The 21,386-nt window shown below is 44.3% G+C and overlaps 1 protein-coding gene across 2 annotated transcripts in view; it reads left to right on the top strand.

Moving 5' to 3' along the window:
• Positions 1–21,386, top strand: part of PARP8 (poly(ADP-ribose) polymerase family member 8) — a 159,003-nt gene that overhangs the window by 100,532 nt on the left and 37,085 nt on the right. For both annotated transcript variants that reach the window (XM_036280605.1, XM_036280606.1), the window contains 7 exons: positions 3,991–4,051; positions 4,545–4,635; positions 12,995–13,061; positions 16,937–17,062; positions 17,762–18,323; positions 19,813–19,863; positions 19,968–20,063. In XM_036280605.1, the coding sequence (XP_036136498.1) occupies positions 3,991–4,051; positions 4,545–4,635; positions 12,995–13,061; positions 16,937–17,062; positions 17,762–18,323; positions 19,813–19,863; positions 19,968–20,063 (1,054 nt within the window). The remainder of the gene's footprint in view (positions 1–3,990; positions 4,052–4,544; positions 4,636–12,994; positions 13,062–16,936; positions 17,063–17,761; positions 18,324–19,812; positions 19,864–19,967; positions 20,064–21,386) is intronic.

Here is a 21,386-nt window from a genome sequence, read left to right as displayed (position 1 = left end):
AGAATTGGGGAGGAGACGACCTTTTCACCAAAAGAGAGTTGAAGAAATCCTATCAAGAAGGCTTCAATATTCACTAGGAAGGGTTCAAAAGGATGATGTCGCATTCTGATCCATAACTTCATGACAGATTCTGTTGCGTGGTCTGGAAATCTCTTTATGAAGAAACCTGTGGGGAAGGTTCCTCCTGATGTAAAAAAACAAATTCTTTTTTTCCCTTTATTGATTTTAGAGGGAGAGGGAGGGAGAGAGAAACATCGATGAGAGAGAACATTGATGGTCCGCCTCCTGCGTGCCCCCCACTGGGGATCAGGCCCACAACTTGGGCATGTGTCCTGACCGGGAATCGAACCAGTGACCCCTTGGTGCCTGGGCTGATGCTCAACCACTGAGCCACACCGGCTGGACTCTTTCCGATCTTTATCTCTCATTTCTTGCTGTCTGCCCACGTCCTGCCATCATAAATAAATCCAAATAAAAGTTATTCTTCCCTATGAAACTGGCAAAGGAGGGCAGACACCAGTACCTGGTGGGGATGGAGCCATGGGGACTGCTCGCTCCTCCCTGGCGGGCAGCATCGTGAGTGGTTGTAACCTGTAAGATACCATTAAACAATATGCGTCGACCAAGACTCCTCAGTATAGTTGTACCATTTATTTCGCTCAGCAATTCCAGAAATTGTTTCGTGAGAAGATTTTTATCCAGGGACCTATTCATCGATACTTACAGTGTAAAGAAAGAATGGAAAGCAGCCTAATGTTACATTATGCAATTCTGTTTATACAAATACAGCCACTTAAGTTTGTCGTTGAGGAAGCTATTCCACGATTCAGAAACCACAGTCATAGAAGAAGTGAAGAATAGCACAGGAGTCTTGACCTATGGTACTGTCCCCAGTCTCTTGTATGTCGTGTGATACATTAGTATCCGAAAGAGACCAGCCTGAGATAGAAGCAAAAGAATGATCCCGGAGTGGGGGTGTCACAGAGTTATTTTTGCTTGTTTTTCTATTTGTCATTTAATATATAGTGAGCCTATATTACTTTTCTAATCAGAAAAAGTCTCCGTTTTTAGAAAATATATAGCACATTTATGAAGTAAATTTCACCCACAATTTAGTTAGGATAGATGTACTCTCTTTACTTTATTGGCTTTCTTAATTCTATTTTATTAAATGGTTATATTAGTTTGCATACTTCTTTGGTGATCGACTTGCTTAGTAAGTGGTATGTTGGAACATTTCCTTCAGGATATTAAATGTTTTTATTATCCACTTTGTTAGTAATGGGTAATTCTTAAAAAATCATGTCCATGTGCTGTAGTTTAAGTGTTTTCTTACTCAGTGTTCATTTCATTCCCAGCTTCTGCTGTTACGTACGTTCTTCCAGGGGACACTGCACGAGCTGTAATTTGGGGGCAATGGTTGTAGTCACGCTTCACCCCCTCGAGTGTCTGTGGACCATCGTCAGTCTGTCCCCAGCATCACCTGTACTCCTCTTCTTTCCACGCCTCACTGTGGATATTTGACGTGTCGTATTTCTGAATAACTGGCCGGCTCACGGTCAGCACATCGTGACCCTGGGCCCTGGTTTTGCAAAGCTCGTGAGCCACACGTGGGTGCTTTTAAAGAGGTTGTCAAACAGACAGACAAGCAAGAGGAGAATGACAGAGACTCTGTGTGGCCTAGAATACTTACTGTCTTGACCGTTCCTGGACAGTTTACTGAACCCAGAACTAGAGGCACAGAAGCAGCGCTTCAGGGCTGAGTCCTGTGCTTGTCTAGGTTCTGAGTAACTCCATCACGAGGTGGCATCTTTTTTTATTTAAATCTGCATATGATGTCTACTTTTGCATAAGGTAATGAAGGCTCTTACTCTGAATAGCATGATCACATGTTTTGGCACACGCAGTTCTAAACATTCGCTATGTGAATTTTTGACCTTTTCATCTTCTAACCTTTAAATGAATTATCAGGAAAGAAAAGAAAGTGCGATTTTTTAAATAACAAAAATGTGCTCAGTGCTTTCCATTATTTTTAAAGGGAGGATGGAGAAAGGAGAGAGGCTAAGCTGTATTTTAAAATGCCGCAAGTTTTTGCCCTAGATATCAAAAGTAAAAAGGCTACCTAGATTCTTTTATGCATCAATTTACATAAACTATCGAATCATTCGAAATGCCTTCCCTGAACCCTGTAGAAGTGCCACAGTTTCGTACTCTATTAGCATTACCCGAATGTTTGTCTGATACACAGACATTTTCATTGACTGCGTGCTAGGTGCCAGGCACTGACTCAGCAGCGCTGACTCAGCAGCTGCCTTTCCCACCGACTTCCTCTCTGCCCTTCAGATCGTGCTTTCCGGCACCTGGGTTTTCTCTCTGGAAGTGAGGACGGCAGTAGTGCTCTTGTGGGAAGGCTCTGAGGGGCCCTAACGAGATCACCCATCAATGTCCAACCTGGTTTCCAGCACAGAGTGGTGGTCGACTGAAGGTTGACTGAGCAGCAGCATGAATAAATAGGACGTACGTGTTCAGGTTCGACTCTGTACGCACAGAGGGATGCTAGCTGGCTGCCTTGATCACTTGGGGTCTGGTTAATGCATGTATGAATGAGTGCATCTGGTCACACATGCAAAACATCCCGAGAGCAATTTCCGGCTCCGTAAATGTTGACCATTGACTTCTGTCATTTCTGCCATCTTTCCAGCTGTCTCCCTCACTAGGCGTAGCGTTGGTGCCCAGACTTTTATAAAAACATCAAAAACAGAGACGTGTGTCTAGGGAGGATATAAAAACCATCCTTTTTATACTCTTCTGTTAACTTTTTTTTTTTTTCAATCCTCACCCAAGGACAATTTTCCATTTTTTGTTCAGGTAGAGTGGGAGGGAGAGAGAGGAACAGAGAGAGAGAGAGAGAAACATCGATGTGAAAGGAACACATCGAGCGGCTGCCACCCACACAACCGACCAGGGCTGGGAACAAACTGCAACCGAGGTACGTGCCCTTAGCGGGAACTGAACCCGGCTCTCTCTGGACCGCAGGCCGACGCTCTAACCACGACCAACCAGGGCCGGGGACAAACTGCAACCGAGGTACATGCCCTTAGCGGGAACCGAACCCGGCTCTCTCTGGACCGCAGGCCGACACTCCAACCGCTGAGCCAAACCGGCCAGGGCCATTTTTCCATTTTTTGTTCAGGTAGAGTGGGAGGGAGAGAGAGGAACATCGATGTGAAAGGGACACATCGAGTGGCTGCCACCCGCACGACCAACCAGGGCCGGGGACAAACTGCAACCGAGGTACATGCCCTTAGCGGGAACCGAACCCGGCTCTCTCTGGACCGCAGGCCGATGCTCTAACCGCTGAGCCAAACTGGCCAGGACTCTTCTGTTAGCCTTTTAAGCAACATGCTGGTGTGTGGTGCTCCCTGGGCTGGAGAAAAGCTGGCCTTCATTGGTCTGTGTGGAAGGGCGCTGTCGTTGCTGGGTTAGACTTTCTGAGCCGCCGATCGAACAGTCACGTTTCTGTGGGACCACCTGGCTCCCCTGCAGAGCCATCGACGGAAGAAAATTCATGGCATGTTGTTGTGGCAGGAAATCCTTTCCCCGCCCCGTCTTCGTGTCTGAGACTCATTCATGGTTCTGGAAGCCACTCTGCACCCTCGGGGAGCCCGGTGAGCACAGGGAAGCCACTCGAGATTGTTTGCTTTGCCACAGAGAACCGGGGATGTTTGAAACTATGGGCCAAAAAAACTCTTGACACGACCTGTGCGTGTGCACGTGGCTGAAGGTGGAACAATGTCTGTCGGGGACCAAGGGGTCACAGGACACGGCAGTCCAACTAGACGCAGTTAGTTAATTCAGGTCCAGTCATTCCTGAGCTGTCTGCAAATCAGAGATGAGACTATTATTCAGCTTTTAACTTAAACAACCTAGGACACTCCGTCTTCTCAGGAAGTTGAAAAAAAAAAAATTGATGCTAATCTTTGCTTCCAGGGAGTACGGAGCCATTGATGACGTAGATATTGATTTGCATATCGATGTCAGCTTTCTTGACGTAAGTATCAATGTATGCAACGTGATGGCTATATTTAAAAAATGCTTATTTCTGTTGGAGAAAAATATAACTTTTGTTTCTCTTATGCTATTGACATTTATAACATTGGCTTTTTCAGAGTAATTTATGAAGAAATGCTTTGACTGGTTGAAGAAACAGCTTATATATACACACACACATATATGTACACATATATGTGTATAGAAATATGTATGTATTTGTGTTGATTCTTAAATATTCCCTGAAATTTTCAGGCTCCCAGTATAGTACTTCAGTATTTCTTACGTTTTCATTTTTATTTTCACGTGAGAAGGCAAAAATTAAAAGTACTTTGGTTTTCTTTTCACAAACCGGTCGGTTTGGCGATCATTTGTAAGGCTTAATGATTTATGCATGTCTTCAACATAAGTTTAAAAATGTTTTTAAACTGGGGAAAATGCACCGAGAACTCTAACAGGACTAATGCATCTTCCCCACGCGTCTGTTTCGCCAGGAGGAGATCGCTGTGGCCTGGGAAATGGTTCGGACAGAGCCCATCATCGTCCGGCTGCACTGCTCGCTGACGCAGTATTTGAATGGCCCAGGTCGGTTTTATTTCTCTGCTGTTTCGAGGATTAATTAGCTGAGCATTAAGCACACTGTGCAGTTGGATATTCTAAGCGCAAATGCAGCTGTCTTGATGATGATATTTAAATACACTTCTAACAAAGATGGTTTATTGCTAATATAACTAATAGAGAAACATATAACATTGAGTTGTATAGATTTCCGAAGTTGACAGGTTGCTCTGAAATAAGCACATTCAAACCCAACAGGGAACTTTGCAGATAGCAAAACTTCAGCAAGTGTCTTTTGGGTTGCCCTTAGATTTGATTATGTCTATGATTCTGAGATTATTTTTTAAAAATTTATCTTTATTGTTAAATGTATTACAGATATCCTTCCTTTTTTCCCCGTTGACACCCTCCTCCCCACTCCCCCCCCCCCCCCCACACACACACCTTCACCACACTGCTGTCTGTGTCCATCGGTTGTGCATATATGCATGTAAGATCTTTGGTTTATCTCCCCCCGCCACCTCCTTCTCTCTGAGGTTTGTCTGTCTGTTCCCTGCTTCCAAGTCTGAATCTGTTTTGTTCGACAGCTTATTTTGTTCATTATATTCCACAAATGAGTGAGATCATATGGTGCTTGTCTTTCTCCGACTGGCTTATTTTGCTTAGCATAATACTCTCTGGGTCCCTCCGTATCTTCTCAAATGGTAAGAGATCTTTCTTTCTCACAGCTGCATAGTACTCCATTGTGTACATGTACCACAGCTTTTTATCCACTCATCTACTGATGGATACTTGGGCTGTTTCCAGATCATAGCTATTGTGAATAGCGCTACGATGAACATAGGGGGTGCATAAATTATTTCTGATTAGTGTTTCAGGCTTCCTAAGGTATATTCCTAGAAGTGGGATCACTGGGTCAAATGGCAGTTCAATTTTTAATTTTTTTTTAAACACCATATTGTTTCTAGCAGCGTACTAGAGTCCCCTTTTCTCCACACCCTCGCCAGCACTTGTTTGATGATTGTTAGGGATGTTGAGCATTTTTTCATATGTCTCTTGGCCCCCTTTGTATGCCCTGTTTAAAGAAGTGTCTTTTCAGATACTCTGCCCATTTTTAATTGGATTATTTGTCTTTCTTTTGTTGAGTATGAGCACACTATATATTTTGAAAATTAACCCCTCATCCAATGTGTCATTGGCAAATATGTTCTCCCATACAGTGGGTTCCTTTTCATTTTTATGCTGGCTTCTTTTGCTGTGCAGAAGCTTTTTAGTTTGATGTAGCCCCATTTTTAAATTTTTTTTTGTTTCTGTTGCTCTTGCCCTAAGCAATATGTTGGTGAAAATTTTGTTTCTTGTGATGTCTACAATTTTTCTGCCTACATTTTCTTCTAGGATATTTATGGTTTCATGACTTAATATTTAAGTCTTTTTTAAAATTTTATTTTGAGTTTATTCTTGTGTATGGTGTAAGTTAGTGGTCAAGTTTCATTTTTTTTGCATGTAGCTGTCCAGTTTTCCCAACAGCATTTATTGAAGAGACTGTCTTTACTCCACTGTATGCTCTTACCACCTTTGTCAAATATTAATTGAGCATAATGTCTTGGGTCAATTTGTGGGTTCTCTGTTCTGTTCCATTGATCTGTGTGCCTGTTCTTGTGCCAGTACCAGGCTATTTTGATTACAGTGGTTTTGTAGTATAACCTGATATCTGATATTGCGATTCCTCCAACTTTGGTCTTCATTTTAAAGATTGTTGTGGCTATTAGGGGTCTTTTTGAGTTCCATATAAACTTTTGGAGTTTTCATTCTAACTCTGTGAAATATGCCTTTGGTATTTTAATAGGGGTTACATTGAATCTATATATTACTTTGGGGTTATATGGATATTTTAATGATGTTGATTCTTCCAATCCATGAACATTGTATATGCTTCCATTTTTTATATCGTCCCCTATTTCTTTCTCCAATGTCCTGAGGTTTTCCGAGAACAGGTCTTTTACCTTTTTGGTTAAGTTTATCCCTAGGTATTTTAATTTTTTTGTTGCAATGGTAAATGAGATTTTTTTTTAAGTTTCTCTTTCTGAGTGTTCATTATTGGTGTATAAAAATGCCATTAATTTCTGAATGTTGATTTTGTAACCTACTACTTTGCCAGATTCATTTCTCAAGTCTAGTAGATTTTTGGTGGAGTCTGTAGTGTTTTCTATGTACAATATTATGTCCTCTGTGAATAATTACAGTTTCACTTCCTCCTTTCCAATTTGGATGACTTTATTTTTTCTTCTTGTCTGATCACTGGATAAGATTTCCAGTACTGTGTTGAATGTGAAAGTGAACATCCCTGACTTGTTCTTGTTCTTTAGGGAAATGCTTTTATTTTTTGCCCATGGAGTATGATGTTGGCTGTAGGTTTGTCATATATGGCCTTTATTATGTTGAAGTATGATCCTTCTATTCCCACTTTGCTAAGTGTTTTTTATCAAAAATGGATGTTGCATTTTGTCAAATGCTTTTTCAGCATCTGTTGATATGATCATATAATTTTTATCTTTCATTTTGTTTATGTGGTATATCACATTTATAGATTTGTGAATTTTGTACCAGCCTTGCATCCCTGAGATAAATCCCTTTTGGTTGTGGTGAATAACATTTTTAATATACTGCTGGATATGATTTGCTAATCTTTAAAAAAATATTTTTTCTCAATTTTAGAGAGAGAGGAAGGGAAGGGAGAGGGAGAGATAGAAACATCGAAGAGACAGAACATTGATAGGCCACCTCCTGCATGCCTCCCACTGGGGATTTGGCCCACAACCTGGGCATGTGCCCTGACCAGGAATCGAACTGGTGACCTCTTGGTGCATGGGTTGATGCTCAACCACTGAGCCATAGCAGCTGGGCTAAGTGGTTTTTCCACCTTGAATTCTACCTTGCTGATTTGGTCCTCTGTTTTTTCTAATGTCCTATTGAATCCTTCCAAGGTGATTATTTCAGCAATGTCATTCTTTGTTTCCACTTCATTCTTATTAACAGCTTTTACCTCTTTTTTCAATCTCCTGCTGAGTTCTTTATAGTTCTCATTAAGTTGCTTGTAATTCTCCCTAAATTGTTTGAGCACCTTTACTACCATTACTTTGAATTCTTTATCTGACGAACCGATTGCCTCCATTTCATTTCATTTATTTTCTGGTGATTCCTCATTTTCTTTCATTTGGAGATTCTTTGTCTCACCATTTCGCAGCCTTGTGGTTTGGGGTGCACCGGGTTGTGCTGGCAGGTGGGTGCCTCCAGAGGTGTTGGGTCATGCCAGACCTGGTCCTCAGATCCAGTCCCGTCATCTGGGAGTCCTGGCGGCTCTCCACTCGCGTTCCTGTGTCATTGTAGGCACCGCTAGGGGGTGCGGGTGCAGCTGGTGTGCTGCTGGGGTGCACGAGTCCTGAGGTGCCGCTGCTGCCTCTGCTTCTGCCAGGGCAGGTGCCTGGGTGGTGGGCTACTGTGCGTAGGTTGGTATCGGCATAGCAGAGGTCGCCAGGCTGATGGTGCAAGGCACACTCGTGCCCACGAGGTGCTGGGCCCTAGCCGCTCCCCACGGCCTCCTTCCAAGGAGGACCCAGCAGATCTTCCAAAATAGTGGGGCCGCCCAGTCCCTAGAAGGAGAAGCACCTAGCAAGGAGAAGCACCTGACAAGATTGCACAGCGGGCAGGTAGCCAGCTGCTCCGCCGTCCACAGCGCTGGAAACATCTGCCCTACGTTTCCACACTGCTGCGTGGATGCTCATCCACACTCACACCCGCTCACACTCGCTCACCCTCTCACCCACCCACCAGTGCTGCCCCCCGCCATGCTCCTCTCTCTCCACTCTCCATCCTGAGATTTAATTTTCATCTATATTTTTCTCACCCTTGATTACTGATGAATTTAACCTGAGTGTAATATATCTCTGTTTTTGAAAATGAAGATCAAAATAATATTTTTGTGTTCCAGTACCTTAAGGGATGATTTTGCTGTATCTCAATGGATAGCTATTTATGACAAAGGATCCTGCTATAAATCTTTCCAAGAGTTATGAATTAAATTCCTTTTTTCCTGCCTACTAACTTAGATGCATACACACACACGCGCGCGTGCGCGGCTGGATCTATTCATTTTGTCCCTGTTACCTACTGTTGCATAACAACTCAAAATGTAGCAGCTTGAACAACTCATCTCTCACCATTCTCTGGATCAACTGGGCAGCTCTTGCTTGGAATCCCCTGTGTTTTGCATTCAGATGGACGATGTGTGAGGCTTCTGTCATTAAAGGTTGGATGCTCAAGTAGCTAAACTTTCACGTAGCTGGTAACTGATGCAGATGTCATCTTGGAGCCCAGCTAGGCTCTTGACTCGAGTGTCTACCTTGCACATGACTTCTTCATGGGGTTTGGGCTACTTGTAACATGGTATCTGGGGTCCGAAGGCAAGTGTTCCAAGAGACAGGGTGTGGGTGCTGCCTGGCAAGAGGCTCTGGGAACCTCCCACTGTGCTCTGTTGATCACAGTAGTGGAAGAACCCACTGAGAATCAAGGGATGGGAATGTAGATGGTTCCTCCTGAGGTTGCAACCATCTTTCATCTGCCGTCCATGCTCCACTGTTTTCTTTAGGCATGTCACGGAACCTACACCTGTTTTAGTTTTCACAGGAGAAGAATGGCTGTCCTTTCAAGTTGATGAAATATACAGGGAAATCACTCATTTTGAAAATGATTTTTCTGCCACCTCTTTTCTCTGTTTGTGTAATGTATTCTACTCAATCAGTCCTCGATACAAATAACAGTCACCGAAGCGATTTAGTGGTAGGCAATAGGTGTTTCTTATTGTGGTTGTTTCAAATACATTTACATGTAATACAGAAGAAAAATAATTACTCATAATCCCTGTATACTAAAAAAACTGTGGATGGTTTACGTTTTCTATACATGCATGTTTGATTTCCATAAAGTGGGCATTGAATTGATTGGTATTTATGCATCTTAATGTTATGTCATGAGACTGTTCTCAAGTCATTAAATATTCTAAAATGGCATGATTTGTACTATCTGTGCACTGTTCTAGCCTATAGATATCTGGTTTTTCTTTTCTTTTTTTAATGATTTGAAATGTGCCCATGTCATTCTATTCTGGTAGTGGTTAAAGGGGAACAAGCTTTCATGTGAGAACTTTTTAATTGTTTAATTATGGGGGTTAGGAACAGAATTGGATCAGTCCCCTCTGCTCCGCCCAAGTCCACAAGTGAGAGAAGGGAACGGGGTACGCGGTCCTGTAATCTCCCTGCTGTTGCTCATGTTTAAATCATGGTCAGTTTCAGACGGAGCTGCCCATCACGGTGTCTCTTTAAAGACATGTTATAATTGCATGGTTTTATACATATTTGAACAACTACACTTTAATTCATGTTTAGATGATTTTATCATTCAAAAACACTTATCTAGTATTACAACTCATCCATAATTTGATTTTTCATCTGTTAGTTGATTTACATATTTAATAGTTTGTGAACCGAAGACAAGGAGGGTTGTGCTTTGCCTTTTCCTACCTGAGAATGGCCCTGGGTTTTGTGAACAAGCTTGACCAAGGATACATTGATGGGGTCCTAATCGTTCCCCCCCAAAGGCAAAAATTCTTTTAAAAAATCACGCTAGTTTATATACGGAAGTGTTTTCATTTTATTCCTTTGAAATAACTCTATTTTGGTTTTGTTTATGCTTGTTATATGTACTTACTGGGCTGTTTTTTTTTTTCTTCTTTCTCCTTGATATTCTTTTATATGTTTTAAAAATTGATATACTTAAGTCTTAATTTACCCAAACAACTTTTATGTAATTATTGGGTTGTTCCTTTTTTGTCTGCTCACCTGACATGGGTGGATTGGATCTCACACCTCTGGCTTCATATTGTGTATTGTTTCATCTTTCACCTGAGCCTTTTATATGTTTTTCTACTTGTCTTCTCCATTAAGTTGATTTTTTCATGATCACTCTTTGATGTAATGTTCCCCTTCTATTTTTAATTTGACTGCCATCTTTACTGATACCCTCTGATTTTATCTTTCTCATCAATTGCATTTATTTTATTTAGGCAGCATTATTCTGAATTTGGTTGTGAACATAAATCACTAATCGTCTGAGATCGATGATTTTATTCCTAGAGATGAAGTTTTGTTTCGCTCGGTGTTGAAGCAGGAGTTGAAAGGCACTTGCTTCGGCAGTTAGCGTGATTTGTGTACAAGGTCTCCCATGAAGAAGCTGGGAGAAAGGGTGCACACGCCCTCTGCTCTGCCTGCCTTGGCTCGGAGACCGGACAGCTGGGGAGAGCGGACTGGCTCTCAGTTCCGCACCTTGTCCCCCCCAGCGTCTTCGGGTCTCACTGTTGGCAGCTCACCCCGGGCTTCCCTGTTGGACATGGTGCAGCCTTGTCTCCTGGGGGTCCCTTACCTCTGCCCAACCCTCTGTGTGACAGTGGGGCCCTGGGGCCCAGTGACATTGTCTCGAGGCTGGGCAGGCTTTGTGGGGTAATTTGTCCTCCAGTGTCCCCGCAGGGCCAGCTGGAGCTCGGACTTGACCCTTCTCCTGTCTTCCTCCCGTCCTCCATCCCCGACTGGTTTCTCCAGGAGGCAATCCGTAGTAAAGCTTTGCCCCCAAATCTTAGCTCAGGCTCCAGCTTGACCTTAGATGGTGGGTCACGGGGCAGGAACGAGGAGGAAGCCTGCCAGTCCAGCCCTGCGGGGAGCTGCCCGGGACATCGCTGCCCCCTTCCTGCACCCCTTTTACCTGGAGGTGTGAGTGGTGGTGTGCCTTCGCTCCCGCCTCTTCCATAGGATGGGGTGTGGGGTCAGCCCTGTAGGGCCCTTGAAGATGCTTCCATCTGTTCTCTCTGTAGTACAATTCTCTGGAAGGTTCTCAGGTGGGGCTGGCATTATTCCAAGTTTCTGTTCCTTTGCTGGTGTCCTCCTGTTTCCCGAGTGCCTGGTTGTGATGAGGCCCGTTCGGACTCTCTCCACGTCGCCGGCTGGCTCGTGCATTTCCCCGAGGCTATTTTTCCTTCGGAAAATGAGCGTTCATGTGAAATGCATGACAGCAACAAGAGACAGTGATACTAAAAAGGAACACATAGTTTATCCTTCCAGAAAAAACAATTAGGCTTCATTTTATTTTATGATTCGGATCATTGCAAGCAAATTAAAAAGCGAGAAAGTATGTCTTGACTGTTTTGTAATATGTCTATGAGGGTATCAGCGTAACTTGCAAAAACTGTACGCCTGATCCAAGGTTCAGACTGACCTAGTTACCAGTTCTTTTGAGAAGCATTTATGTCTAGGCCTTGGGAATGTATAAGTAATACTTGTGTGAACTATAATATTTGCTAGAGCTAATCTGACACTGTATCTGGGAGTGAACAGGAATGAAAAGAATTGAAGAAGTACACCTACCCCCTTATCGACTTTGAAATCAAAGATAAGGGTTATTTTCATTGTACGTGGGGAAATACAGTCTAAGTAAAAAAAACGCAATTGTTATGATTCTTACGATGCACAGTTTTTCCAAATTGGTGGTGTATAAGTCTGATTTCTGATCTCAAGGACAGGGATGCTTTTACTTTAAAGTGGTAAACAACTAACATTAAAATGTTTGTTCTGTATAAATCATTTTGTTTTTGGTACCTCTATGTTTCCATGATCAGAGTATTAGAATAATTTTCACGTATCTTAAGCAGTTTTTCCCAACCTAAATTATATAAAATAAGGAAAAATGGAATAAAACCATTGAATGATGACTAGTAAGTGACTTTTTTGAAAGGTTCTTAATTTCCTAAACAGTTATTAACTTACAGAAATGCATATATCTGGTAAAAATGGGAGATCCATGACAGGGCCTGTAGTGAACAGCAAATGACCTGGGCCTTACCCGCACCCTCTGGTATTCTATTCCAGAAAGAGGTGTGTACATATGGAGACCTTTCTCTCCCAATGAAAGAATAGTGTTCACTGATCTACACATTGCTGCTCACAATTAATATCATTTTTAAAATCGTTCTTCATTATTATACACATTATAAATTTATATATACACATATTATGCCTTAAGATACAGCATGTAATGATCAAGAATGATCTTCAAATTCTCTGTACAGAAAGCATATAAGCAATGCATAGCACTGTGTGTACACTATTTTTACATGTGTGTATATTACATGTTATGTAACGTATACATATGCACATATGTACCATTTCTTATATGGATACACACACACATGCACACAGAGTGATATATATTACTACCCTTGTTTCCTGGCTGGTGGTTGAGTTTCTCAAGCTCCTCATTCTGACTGATTTTTTTTTTCTTTCAGTACCCACTGTTGATGTCTTTCAGATTTCCACCAAAGAGCGGTTTGGATTGGGACATCAGCTGAAAAAGTAAGTTTTTAAAGAATGAAAAATCTGTGACTGTTTGAGAGAGCTGAGTTCTGACTGTCCCCATCATCCCACCCCTAGTTGTGTTCAGTAAGGACTCTTCGGAGTGAGCACATTAGGAGAGGGGTTCGTTGGGAAGCTCAGAGCTGCACTGGGAATCTAGGGGGCAGGGTGTGACTTCAAAACTGGCCCGGCGCCCCCTGTGCGCTCCTCCAGATTCGCTCTCATGTCGCCGACACCTGGCTCTGCACCTGGGAGGCTGTCCCGGGTGGACACCAGTGTCCACTCTCTCACGGGGCCGACAGGAGGAAGGGCCTGCGGGAATGTTCCCTGTCTTTGGTTCTCCCCGGGGAGGTCACCATGAGCAGGCCATCCCTGAAGCTCTGTCAGCTTCGGCTGCATCCCTGCCGGGCGTGCCCCTCATGGTTCTAGAGTTTTTCTCTGCTTGTTCCCTGGTGCTGACAGGTGGGGACAGTTCTGCAGACTCCCTGGACTCCCGCCCTGTCCCTGGTTCCCACCTCCACACCTTGGAAAGGTTCCTTTATTAAAGAAACCCTGTACTTTGTGTTTGGACCTTAGCTCCTACGATGAGCCACCTTATCTCTTGCAAACATAAAATTACTCCACTTGAACCAGCTTCTGAAATGTGGAGCAGATCTCAATCAGTCACAGTCAAAATAGAAACTTAATCAATTCCATACTTACTCAACTGGCAGCTTTAAGAATGTGGGCTCATGGAGACTTTCCAAGGATTACTTATTCTTCTGAATATACAAAATTCACTTCCATTTAAATTTGCGGTGTGGTCCCTCCAGAATGACGCCATCTGCCCGTCCACCTCTACCCAAATGAAATGTCACCAGGCACCATGACTTAGCTTTTCACTGAGCAGTGCTCCAAGAGAGAGACTGAAACAGTTCAGTTTCATTTACAAAATGCGGGACTGACTGTGCTCAGTTCGCTTGTGGTGGTAAGTGTGGTAGGAAGCTACACGTGTAGTTGGACGTGTCACAGAGCGCCACATTGTCTCAAACGTGACCTGTATGTGGATCACATTGGACAGGAAAAAGTCTTGCAAACCCCCAGGGTTTGATTTAAATATGTATAAGTAAAAAAACCTTTAATATTTAGAATTCTCCATCTCAGTAACTAAATTCATCTTGCACACACGTTTAGCACATCATATTACGCAGTGTTTTCTTTATAAGGATTCACGAAGGCCCTTTCTCGGTGTTCCGCACAACCACCCAGGTTTGTTTTCCAGAACAATCTGTTGCTTTTCCAGGCAGAGTCTGTCTGCTGCACTGAGCTGGTATCTCACAGGTCTTGGAGCTGAGCGTCTCTGTGATGCCAGCCCAGTTGGGTACCACCTCACCGTGGCACACCTGTGATGTTTTCCCCCTCCCCCAACTGTCTCCCTGTGTTTGAAAATGTTTGTATTTAATGGCTTTTTTTATTAGAGCAGTTGTAGGTCCACAGCAAAATTAAAGGCACAGAGGCTTGCCGTATACCCCTCCCCACACAGGCACAGCCTCCCGAACACCGCCTCCCTCACCTGGGCCATCTGCGCCTCCTTTGACACACCGTTATCGCCCAAAGTCCACTTCATGTACTTTTGTAAACCTCTTACACACTTTTCTTAAGTGAAATGAGGTGGGTCCAAACAAGGCAGGAATTATCAAAACGCAGACGTATCTGAATGAATGGCTTCCTACCCTTAAAGGCTCCTGAGTATGTCATTCGGATTCGTACGAAGAAGTGATGTGTACGAAGAAGTGATGTGCATAATTCCACCCCTGAGAAATGGAGGAAAGCTAGGCACTGTATCCGCCACTGATCTACCTTATGGAATATGTGCCGCACTTTATTAACATTCCCAAATGGTTGGCATTTTTAAAAAGTTGTTCACGTCTCTGGATACATTCTAGTTATGTGGCAAGTCTGGTGATACGGACTTAAACCTTGTTTTCATGATCCTTGATATGTACTGCTGGGTCTGTCGGATGGTACGCGGAGTGTCCGTGTTTCCTAGGAGGAAGCGGTACAGAGGGTCACTGAGGGTTTCAGACTGGGGACAGGGCAAAGGATGACTCTAAGATTGCGATGACGTTTAAATCTTGCCGCAATCTTGGATGAAAACAGTCTTCAGAAATTAAGTATGAAATGAAATCTCCTTGTCCTGAGCTCTGAGGTGGATTTACTGCAAATTGGAACTGTGCTCACTCGATCACAGGTCCATGCCTTCTCCCTCCTCACCTCCTCACCTCCTCGACAGCTGAACAGACCCCGTCATTTCGCATGTGGCCTCCTCGCTGACCTCACGGGCAGACGGAGGTGGGGGGAGTGGGCTCGGTGCTGAGCTTTCCGGTGACCTGAGTTGGTTCAGTAAGACCTGAAGGACATGGAGACACCCATGTTGGCTCAGTGCCAAGGGCCACACCTGTCTCTCTGAACAGACGTTCCCGTGTGCCCATCGTATTGGATAATGCGGGTCCGGCCGCTCTGCCGTTTCATTCCCCTGGCTGACTCGGGCAGACTTGCTTTCCTCTCCTGTTTGTCACCACGCACATAGCTACTTCCTGCAGGTGTCCTGAGAATTAAAGAGAAAAAAAATCTGCATTGGAGGTTCATATTTTACTTTCCCGATACATTGTAAATTCTGAGCGAATAGTGGGCCATTGTTCTGTTGTAACAGAAGCAATCTGTTGCAAATCACCGAAAAGAACGTGCAGAAGAAGGAAGGCAGTCAGGACATTTCCTTTATCTCACTCCTACTTCTCAACTGGCACAGCTCCCGTCTGCCTCAGTGTCAGACGAAGGGTCCACTGCCACCGAAAGGCGGGACACGAGGGTCCTGCCGCGTGGGCCCCTTCTCAGGCCGCGCGGTCCCAGCCCTCCGGCCACGGGCCAGGGCTCGTGCCACGAAACAGCGCGGAGTGAGCCTGACTGAGCACGCTGAGGTCAGGCGTTGCCAAATCCCTGCTTTATGCTAATAGCTAAAGGTTTAAAAAATCATATGTACAGTGAAATGAGACTGACTGTGCTGATTTCAGATTTCTCCATGGGGCCTTCTCACACGGCTTAGTGTCCTTGGGATCAGACATTTTCTCTTGTCTTACTTCCCATGAAGAAAAGCACATAAGCAAACCAAGTAAAAAGAAGTTGGCGTTGCTGGTATCTTAATAAATAAAGTTATAATTATTAACAACAACAAAAAATGTTTTAAGCTACGTTCCTGACACCAACAAAATAATTCAGATTTTTTTTTCGGCCACTTCCACCAATGCCATTGATCCTAAAGGCTGTCGCTTTATCATCTTTTTTATTTATTTATTTATTTATTTTATCCTCATCCGAGGACATTTTTCCAATTTTTGTACAGATAGAGTGGGAGAGAGAGAGAGGAAGAGAGAGAGAGAGAAACATCGACGTGAAAGGGACACATAGAGTGGCTGCCACCCACACGACCATCCAGGGCCGGGGACAAACTGCAACGGAGGTACATGCCCTTATTGGGAACCGAACCCGGGTCTCTCTGGACTGCAGGCAGACGCTCTAACCGCTGAGCCAAACCGGCCAGGGCGTGTTGCTTTATAATCTTTTTAAGTCTCTCTCTATCCTCCTTCTTTGATCAGTTCTTCTGTGATTTACATTTTTAATTATAGCACAGCAATTTATTAATAATTCGTAAAGTCCTAACAGTGTTCGGCACGGTGCCTTCCTGCATACGAGAGCATCTCGTGTGGTTCTCAAGTAGCATCTCCCTCATCCCCGGGCCTTTGTTTCCTGCGGACAGTTGCGTCCTCCACGTAATAAACACCAGACGCTCGCCCTGCACGGCCTCGGGCCGCGGTAACCGACTCGCTCTGGGTTGACAGAATCATGCAGACATTCGTCACGCAGCAGTGGAAGCAGAGCAGAGAGAAACCCGGCTGCCTCTACGGCAAGAAGCTGTCGGAGAAGAAGGTGAAGTCCCCCCTGCATTTGTTCTCTACCTTGCGCAGGTGGGTACCAGGCAGCCTGGCCCCGGGCTGCGGGGCTGCGTGCGCTTCCGTGTCAGGGGCTCGGGGCGGAGCATCCTTCCCGCTCCTGGCGGCTGCGTTCCGTCTGCCTCCCCCCACAGCTCAGGGTCCACGCACGTCCTCAGAACAGAGACGTGTTCGAGTTTCGGTTTTCTTAGATTTACTGAAATTGCATTCTTTGCTTTCTTTCTTTTTAAATTTTTCTTCCTGTATTGATCTAAGAGACAGAGAAAGGGAGAGGGAGGGAGAGAGAGAAACATCGATGAGAGAGAACATCCATTGGCCGCCTCCTGCACGCCCCCCACTGGGGATCCGGCCCACAACCTGGGCATGTGCCCTGACCGGGAATCGAACCAGCGACCTCTCGGTGCAGGGTCGCTGCTCAGCCACTGAGCCACGCTGGCTGGGTGCATTCTTTGCTTTCTAATCACCGAGTTTTCTCTACCTAAATTAGGTCCTGTCGGACTCGGGATGAGCGGGAGGGGGGAGATCCTGATAACCTTTTCCTGCTTTTCAGGGAAAATGCGAGTCAGTTCCCGAGGTCCTTCCGCACTGTCTTGATTCCCGTTGTCGCTGGTAGGCCGTGTGGGGAGCACATGGTCCTGAGCGCACGGCCGGCGCGCGTCCTCCGGGCCTTTGCTGCCCTGCCGGCCGCGTCCTAATCCTCGTTCCCTTTTGAAGGTCGCCGAGCTACCCTCCCCCCGGCTGCGGCAAGAGCAAGTCCAAGCTGAAACCCGAGCAGGACGGCATCTCCAAGACGCACAAGCTGCTGAGAAGGACTTGCTCCAGCACCGTCAAGGCCGAGGACGTGTGCGCCCCCAAGTCCCACAGGGCCTTCGGCCGCTCCCTGTCCAGCGACCCCAGGGCCGAGCAGGCGGTGGCCACCATTAAGTCCCACAAACTCTTGGCCCGGCCCTGCCCCGCGGCCATCAAGCAGGAGGACTGCGGCCCCCTCAAGCCGCACAAGCTCTTGACTCGGTCCTGTTCCGGGGATCCCCGCTGCGAGCACAACGCCGGCCTGAAGCCCCACAAACTGCTGAGCAGGTCCTACTCCAGCAGCCTCCGGGTGGAGGAGTTCTACGGACTGAAGAGCCACAAGCTGCTCAGCAAGGCTGCGGCCGGCGCCCCCAAGTCGTGCCGACCCGAGCTCCTCCAGGAGCCCAGCGCCGAGGGCAGGAGGCTCTCTCTCACCTCAGGGCTCATCGGTATCTTAGCGCCTTCGTCAGCATCCGCCCAGCCTGCCGTGCGTAGCTCTCTCCTGCAGTTCCCCCCGCGGTAGCAGAGGGGCTAGAGCTGAGTAGAGGAAAGGAGCCAGGTGTTTGTTTCTTTAAACCTCCCGGTTTGTGTAGATACTAGGTTGCCTAGCAGATGTTTGCTGGAACGTTCATTTTGATTCCGAAAAGAATAAATGCAGCTCCTGATCTGCAGTCCAGTGCAAAGGGTAACAGATGCTGCCGAGCATGGAATGATGGGCCCTGGATTCACAGAGCCTTTCTTTTGAAGCGAGCTAAAATGTGCATGTTTTAATAAGTAGGTTTATCTGCTCTCTGGTTTTCTCTTCCAAGTAGTGGAGGATGAGGTTTGTCTAATAAGTACCTTAAGAGTGATGTCCTTTCTGTTATACTTAAGAGCCAAACCTGGCCATGAACATCATTACCTGCAGAGAGAAGCAACATTGGTGGCTCTTGGTGTCTGTAGACCCCAAGTGACTTTATCCTGAAGCTGTTTTTCTTGGTGGAGAGAGGCTGGGAGGTGAATGTGTTAAAACTCCGGTACTTGGGGCAGTATTTACTGAAGAGTCAGTCTTAGCAAAATTTACCTCTAGTGATCTGCACTAGTCAGTTTCAGATAAAGAAACAGACCTATCTTATGTACACAATTTACATAAAATAGTTGATACAGGGTTTTGTTTGCTTTTGGTAAGTATGTGTGTGCATGTCTGTGTGGGGAAATCCTTATTTAGCTCTTAACTACTAATATGGACACACCTCGCAATAGATGAGATTGCAAAAAGAAAAGATACTGTTTTTTAGAAAGTTGTGTTTCTCGTATAGATTTATTTCTCAAGTGAATTTGAAAATTTGACCTTAAGATTATATTTGTGTTAAGAAAATGTATTGGAATATATTGATAATTCTATGTAGACATCCCTTCAGACTCATTTCTTACCAAATCCAAGTATGAGGACATACAGAAAAATGATGTTGAAGTGTTACATAGTAGAAAGTTTTGCATGTTTATTACATCTAAAGAAGAGAGTGTCAGATACTCTGTGAAACAGAATATCCCAACGTCCTTCTGTATGGTTAAGCTGAAGTTGATAAAATAATTTAGTGGTGTATTCTTTTCAGTGCCTGCCTTATATGTCTTTGGAGGAATAGTTCTATCTTATTGTAAAATAAGATTGAAATACTCTAAATGAGGAGATAGGAGCATTTGACACCGAGTCATGGAGGAAGTAAGTAATGGAGTTTTAGAAAGTTTTACCAGAAGGTCAGAAAAAAAGAAGCTTTATTTCGTTTAGACAAAGGTTTGTAGTAGTAATGACGGAAAGTCCATGGTAATACAGGACCTCCACAGTCTCCGTGTCATACCAGGGACTCCATTCATGTTACAGGTGATCTTAGAAAGAGCGCATCCATATTCAGTCATGGGTGCACCAAGTCAAAGGCTACAATTTGCATACTTCCCCATTTGAAAAATTATTTTGTTCTTTCACTTTGCTTTTATAGCCAAATGGCGCCAAGTGCATTCCAATCCGAGACCGAGGCTTCCTGGTGCAGGTAGGAGCGAAGACCCCAACGCCGCCGGAATGTTTTAGCTTTAAGCGGGTTTTCAACTCATTTGTGAATGTGACCTAATTGTTTCTCTTTGTTGTTTCATTCAGACAATTGAGTTTGCTGAGCAGCGGATCCCCGTGTTGAATGAGTACTGTGTGGTTTGTGACGAGAGACACGTGTTTCAGAATGGCCCCATGCTCAGGGTCAGTTCTCGTTGGGAGGATGTCAGTGTTGATTTAGAATCTAGGTGCATTGGGCTAGGATCTACAGATCAATAAGCAAATGACTGCATTTACAGTAAATACTACTCTTTGCTGAACAAATTATTTACTACACAAAGTGGTAAAATTTTGACCAACAAATCACTGTTTCTGAAGGAATCCATGCAAGAGCAAGTGATGTTATGTTAGGAAAGTATTTCTCATTGTATCTTCCACATGTATGTGCCTGTTCTCTCTGTTTCCACCCGTTTCTCTGTGTGTCTGTCATAGATCATCTGTGTCATACAATGGACATGGATATGGAGATAGATATAAATATATATATATGTTTTCAATTATATATATGTATATCTATGATGCTTAATATAGAGAGGAGAGGGTAGTCTTTATGCTAGTTAGAGATATGGAATAACATGCAGGAAATCAGAATAAAATTTCAGAAAATGCCAATCACTGACACAGTCGGGGCATAAATGAAAGAGCATAGAACCAAGAATCGATGTGCATTTTGGGGAGAACTATCCAATTTCAAGCTTTGTTTTACAATTGTCTTATTGAGATAAAATTTATATAACATATAACTCAGTGTACAGTTTAATGTGTACAGTTCACTGGTTTTTAGCACATTCACAATGTTGTACCACCATTACCACTGTCTACTACCTTTCCGTCACCCGGGAAAGAACCTCTGTAACTGTCAGCGGTCCCTCCCAGTTTTCCCTCCCCCCCTTCCCTGCCAACCACTGATCGATGCTCCATCCCCATGAGTCCACCTGTTCCGGACACTTCCATGTAACTGGAACCATGCATCATTTGGCCTTTTGTTTTGGGCTTCTCTGACTTCGTTTAATGTTTTCCAAGTTCATCCATGTAGCACGCGTCTGAACTTTATTCCTTTCTAGGGTGGGATAATGTACCGCATTTGTTTATCCATCACCGGTTAATGGATATTACTGGCTCATGTGTTAATGCTGTTGAACTTTCTGAGGAACAACTAAACTTTTTGACCATTTTATATGGGATGGTTCCAATTTCTCCACATCTTCACCAACATTTTTTACTGTCTTTTTTTTTTCTTGTATTAGAGCCATCACAGTGTAAAATTGTATCTCCCTGTGATTTTGACTTGCTTCCCTAATGACTAAGGATTTTGAGCATCTTCTCATGTGGGTATTGGCCTTTTGTAGATCTCCTCTGGGGAAATGTCTGTTCAAATTCTTTGCCTATTTTTTAACTCTTTGTTGTTGAGTTAAGAGTTCTTTTTATATTCTGAATAGCATATCCTTATTAGGTATTTGATTTGGA

The sequence above is a fragment of the Molossus molossus genome, unplaced genomic scaffold (assembly GCF_014108415.1).
Source record: "Molossus molossus isolate mMolMol1 unplaced genomic scaffold, mMolMol1.p scaffold_m16_p_3, whole genome shotgun sequence".
Taxonomy (NCBI): Eukaryota; Metazoa; Chordata; class Mammalia; order Chiroptera; family Molossidae; genus Molossus; species Molossus molossus.
Note: the sequence above shows the minus strand (reverse complement) of the source record. Positions and strands in the feature narration are given on the sequence as shown.